The following is a 5847-nucleotide window of genomic DNA, read 5'->3' on the forward strand; positions in this document are numbered from 1 at the left end:
GACACTGGAAACAAACATTTACTATGGTAAACTTGTGTTCTGTGAACTGGGGCGGAATCAGATTTAATTACAGAAGATTGTACAAAAATTTGCACAAGTTTTGAAACCCAGAAGCATATAATACCTATTCTATGATCATAAGAGGAAAAAATTAAAACTGGGGGGGGGGGGGATGTAAGAAGATTAAGCAGATAGTTCATATTTGGAAGAAGACACAATTATGCAGAATGAGAAAGAGAGAGTTGGATTACATGATCATAATAGTATTGTACATGAAGCTCTTAGAAATAACAGTGATCGAGGAGAAATGGAAAAGGCAAAATGACTTAAATTCATTCACTTGCGGCAAACACGAGCAGTAGGCATAGTGACACAAATAGCATTATATTTCTTCTTAGCTTCTGGGGTTCCTCGCTGAGGCTCTTCTTCAGCAAAAGCAATCTTGGCGATGGAGCATGCAGCCACAGCTGCGCCAGCAAACACCAGATCCCTCCTTCCACTGTTACCTCCTTCTTCCTTTCTGCTCTTCATGGCTTCCACACTGACCCTTTCGCCCTCTGTGGCTTTGGCCACTATGAGGCTCTGCGAGGGGTTTGAAGATAGGGGTTTTTGGTCATTGCACCACCATGAATGAAGCAGCCAGGTCATGGAAGCCATTGTTGCTCTGATGCCAAGTGCGGGACAGTTCTTCAGGTTCTGCGAAAATGTGTCAAAGTAGGAAGGGAATAAGAGGAAGCTAAATTAAAGATCGTCCGAGCTGGGGGTACTAGAAAGGACACAATCCGTTTCCTTATCTAGATCAATAGATTCCTCCATGGGTTCTGCCACGTGTAGCGCAGTTTATCTGAAGGAGAATGGATGGCTTCTGTTTCCCTTCTTTTCATCACCAAATCGAACAAAAATTGATGGACCTGGAAGTCTCTAGCTGGAGGTTGGGCAGCGCAAAAAGATTTAAATTTAGGTAGAAGTAACATCCAAATATAGTGTGCAAATAATTCAGGAAATGAAAACATCATTTGTAGTAAAATTGGAAGCCCAAATATTCTCTTGAACCTTTTGGTTCTTTGACTTCTTAATGGGCTTCTGGTTCTTAGACTTTCAGTGTCACATAAAAAAGCCGGAAAAATTGGGGATAAATTCCTGTTGAAATTAATTAGCAAATAGAACCTAAAGATTTTGTGCAACTTAACTTCTTGTGCATGTAACTTATCTTTCCTTATGTGTAATTTATCTTCCCTTGTGTGCAATGATCTTCCTTTGTGCGATGTGCAACTCAATTTTTCTTTGTACAAATAAAATAATCTTATGTGCAAGTCATCTTCCCTATGTGCAAACTAATTCCTTGTATCCAAAAATAATTTGTGCAAACTATCTTTTCTTTTTGGCAACTTATCATCTTTTGTGTGCAATTAATCTTTCCTTGTGCAATCAATCATCCTCGGTCCCATTTTCCAATTAAATTTTCAATGAGGGATTTATCCCTAATTTTCCCTAAAAAGTATTGAGATTACTAATGGGAGTTAAATTTTGCAGAAGGAGATAATTTTTCATAATATGATAAATAAAGATTCAAATTTTTGTTAAGAGATATATTCACCTCTAGTATCTGAAAATATCTTGAAAAGAATTACTTGAGTGCTCCATGGACTTACCCTTAACAGTATCAATAAAAAAAGAATAAATAAATACGCCAATTATACCTAGCGGATTATATCCCCGCTAATATGCATGAAGCTCATGTGGGACAGAAAAAACATATTATCGTTTTGTTGGAATAATTAGAGTTTTTTCTCTCCCAAGGTTTGCTGTATAGGTTTTTTTTTTTTTGCCATTTCGTCTTTTAGGGTTTAATTCTCACCTAATGTGAAGCGCTCGCGAAGCAAATAAACATTTTTATTTATTATACTCCCTCCAATCCTAAATATAAGACCCATTTGTTAGTATGAATTATACTACAAATAAGTTTTATATTTAGGACCGGAGGAGTATTTTGTAAGAATTAAGTGTATTTTTGTTTTCCCTACATTGCTGTCTATTTAGGCTGCTTTGCTTGGTTGTCTTTTAGGGTTTATCTTATGTAAAAAAATGAAGGTTATGCAACAAATATGCACATAAATTTGACATTACTATAACATATGAAATATCTTTTTTGTTGTTGTAAGAATCGATCTATTATATTGCTTAATTAATTGGAAAAAAATTAAAAAAATTATATTTATGACGAACTTTATTATTATTATTATTATATTTTATTATTATTATTATTATTATTTGCATTTCTTTTTTAATATAATATGTTACATCTACTACTATTAGTTAGCTTTAACAATTGTCAAACTTAAACAAGGAATATATCTTTTTAAAGACATTTTTTTTCCATTCATACAATTCAGATTTGATGATCGAAGACCTCATGTCTAAGCAGCCTTAACATCTTCCATATGGACTAAATGCTTGCTGGGTTGTTTTTACCTACTCCTCTCACTCTCTCCCTCCCTCACAATAAAACATTTAATCTCAAAATAAAATAAGTATTACTGTTACACAATAAGTTGAAAACCATGTACAATTTTTCCCCACATCTAATAGAGGGAAAAAAAAATTAAAAACCAACCACAAGAAAATTAATCATACGTACATTCAAAATCGCATGCAATATATAAACAAAGTTTATTCACGGATAATTATTCAGGGAGAGTTATCAAGAGGTCCCAAAAAAAAAAAAATACCGAAAAGTTTCAAAGACAAGTTACCAGTTTGAATTTACTATCATTCCCAACTCTAAAACTTGTCACTGGTTACTCTTCCCTTATTAATTGACTTTAAGGTAATTAAATCCCCTTTTTTGAGACCTAATTGTAATTTTTCTTTATTTTGTGCACAAGTTTGTTTTATCTTTTGGTATTTACATATATACGCGTCACTTACTCTTTCATGCGTGTGGCCAATCTATAATAATATGTGATCTGAACTCTATAATATAAATAGCGTTCAACAACACAGTTTCATCACAAGCAATAGGGTACTTTATCTTCATCTTTCTAAAGCAGCCATGTCTAGCACAGCTGGTAAAGTCATCGGGGCCCGAGGTGAGCCATATTGTTCGTAACTACTATTAATCTATATCTCATTTGGTATAAGGTATTGAAAAAACAAATAGGGACTACGATTGTAATTGATAAAATCATTAAAAAAAATATTATTATGAGCAATTACTAGTTACATGATATTAGACAAATCTATTGAGGTGAGATTGAAAATACCACATCTCACCATGGTATTTTCCAATCCCATGTGTAAATAGGTTTGTTAATTCCACGTAACAAGAAATCTTTCATACTAAATACTCTTTTAATAAGTTTTGTTAATCTCAGTTCCAATTTTCATCTCTCATTTTTAATGATTTTTAAATAAGGGGCATATTCACATACAACTTGAGAGAGGTCTCATAATCAATTCTCTTTTAATTTCAGGCCGTTGGTAATTATCTCCTTAAATCAACTTTTAATTTGCATCACCCGTGCTTTGTCATTTTAATCGTGTGCTAGGAATTTTGGAGTGATTTCATCTAAAAGCAAATTGTCAAAGAAATTTTTTTGTGAATGAAAGGTTACCGATTTAATTTCATTTGTAATTTCGAGTTATTAATGCTTATTTTCCCCTTAAATCGATGTTGAATTATATATATCACCCTTTGTCGTTTGATCGCGTTCTGGGATTTTCGAAGTGATTTCATCTGAAATTCAAAGAGATAAAAGAAGGAAGAGACTGTGTTGTTCGCACATTGTTTTGGTATGATGATTTTTCTTGATTTTGTCATAATACTCTCCGGTCCTTAATATAGGACCCAATTCTTGAGTTGGTTTTGGTCCTAAATATAAGACCCATTTATCATATTTATCAATTTTCTCTAAATTACCCTATGGATGTTCCCTCAACCATAATTAAGTAGAAGAGGGAGTGGGGGTATTAAGAAAGATGATCATGGTGTTTTAGGAAAAATGTATCATTTTTCTTATAATTAACTAACTACCTAACTTCCTTAATCTAATCAAATTGGTTAAATGGGTCTTATATTAAGGACCGGAGGAGTATTTTTTTTCACAAATTTCATTTTTTTAGGTCATTGTTGTTGTATATATATACACAATGTACTGTAGCGACAGTGGCCTGGGAGCCAAGCAAGACACTTAGGTACTGGTGATAGAAGCAGAGGTTGCTCCTCCACAAGGTGGGGAAGATCGTTTGAAGATCCTCTTTACCTCTTTGCCGTACTGATGTTTACTTCTGGCCGTTCTGGGATCCCAAGTTAATTTAATATAAGAACTTGTTTAACATTTAATCTAATATTAATGAAAGACTCCAACCTATTTTATTTTTTATATTATTTATTCTTTCTAAAAATGATTGATAACTAAAAGGTTTGTTTGGATTGATGGTGAAAAAAGTAGCTTATTTCCAATATGACTTATGGAAAAGTAAGATTGAGTAAAAGTTAAATTGGATAAGGTGAATTGTATTTGGATTAGAGTTTAAAAAAAATTAGTTTGTAAAAGTTAGATTAGGTAAAAGATTGTTTGAATTATAATTGAATAAAAATAAGTTTGTTTGTAAAATTATCAAAATTAGTATGAGTTTTAATAAATAATAAAATGTGAAAAAAAATAAATTTACATAATACAATAAATTTAAATTAATTTAATATGAACAAGTGAAATTTAATAAGTGAATTAAAATTTAAAACTTTAAAGAAATCATAAAAAATTGTAAATATAAAGTGAAACATGATAAAAAAAATGAATTTACATAATACAATAAATTTAAATTAATTTAATATGAAGAAATGAAATTTAATGAGTGAATTAAATTTAAACTTTAGAGAAATCATAAAAAAATATTGTAAATATGAAGTGAAACATGATAAAAAAAAATCACATAATACAATGAATTTAAATTAATTTAATATAAATAAGTGAAATTTAATGAGTGAATTAAATTTTAAAACATTAGAGAAATCATAAAAAATTATTGTGAATATAAAGTGAAACATAATTTCAATGGATAATACCTTTTTTTTAACTCCAATTCATTTTATTGTGACAAGGTCAAATGAAATAATATTATATAATTAATTAATTGATAAGCCATGGATAATTTGGTCTCTGATTGCATCACGGACACGATTCATATGCGATGAAGACTGTGATGTTACATTTAAAGATGATAGTTGACTAGCTTCAACCTGATCATGTTCGTCAACTATATTACCATTTTTAGCTTATACGAAAAAGGGGTCGGAGCTTGAATGTCTCATTATAAGGTTATGAATGGCCATTATTGCACAAACCATGTACACTTGTATTTAGAACTCGTAACTATGCATATTTGGTAAGATTTGAAATCTATTCTTCCAAACACCAAATGTTCTTTCTATTGTGCATATTGAATTGGAATGATAATAGTTGAAGGCTTCGTTACTATTTCAGAATGTTACTTGTCATCAGAAGTCTGGAAGGTAGTAGTGCTCAGATCTATATAGACCTAGATATCCATTTAATATTGGATATCCCGTATCAATCAAGTAATATTTTCCCAATGATTCATGAAACAATTTGTGATATTGTGAAATTAATAAAAATATAAAATAATTAAAAATTAGCTTAATTGAAGCTTAAAATATATACTTGGAGGTGGATGAGGGAAATTTGGAGATGAATTTTAATAGCGTTGTCAAATACACAAGTATCATGTGCAGATCCCTCCCATTCTGTCAACACAAAAGTGAAACACATATCCCAATCACATACAACCATGACATTTTGTTGGAATTCCTTTTTTGCCAATAAA

General features: G+C 31.2%; 1 protein-coding gene across 1 annotated transcript; it reads right to left on the reverse strand.

Annotated features, from left to right (window-relative positions):
* Positions 1-199: 199 nt before the first annotated feature.
* Positions 200-672, reverse strand: LOC114717755 (photosystem II 5 kDa protein, chloroplastic-like). The gene has a single exon (XM_028902952.1). It carries the CDS (start codon positions 655-657, stop codon positions 337-339), a length of 321 nt encoding a protein of 106 aa, XP_028758785.1. The 5' UTR covers positions 658-672; the 3' UTR covers positions 200-336.
* Between the last annotated feature and the right edge of the window lie 5175 nt (positions 673-5847).

Source organism: Neltuma alba, unplaced genomic scaffold (assembly GCF_004799145.2).
Source record: "Neltuma alba isolate B1F8T4 unplaced genomic scaffold, ASM479914v2 tig00011773_pilon, whole genome shotgun sequence".
NCBI classification, from domain to species: Eukaryota; Viridiplantae; Streptophyta; class Magnoliopsida; order Fabales; family Fabaceae; genus Neltuma; species Neltuma alba.

Coding starts and splice junctions, on each gene's coding strand:
- LOC114717755 (XM_028902952.1), bottom strand. CDS start 657: ATGGCTTCCATGACCTGGCTGCTTCATTCATGGTGGTGCAATGACCAA.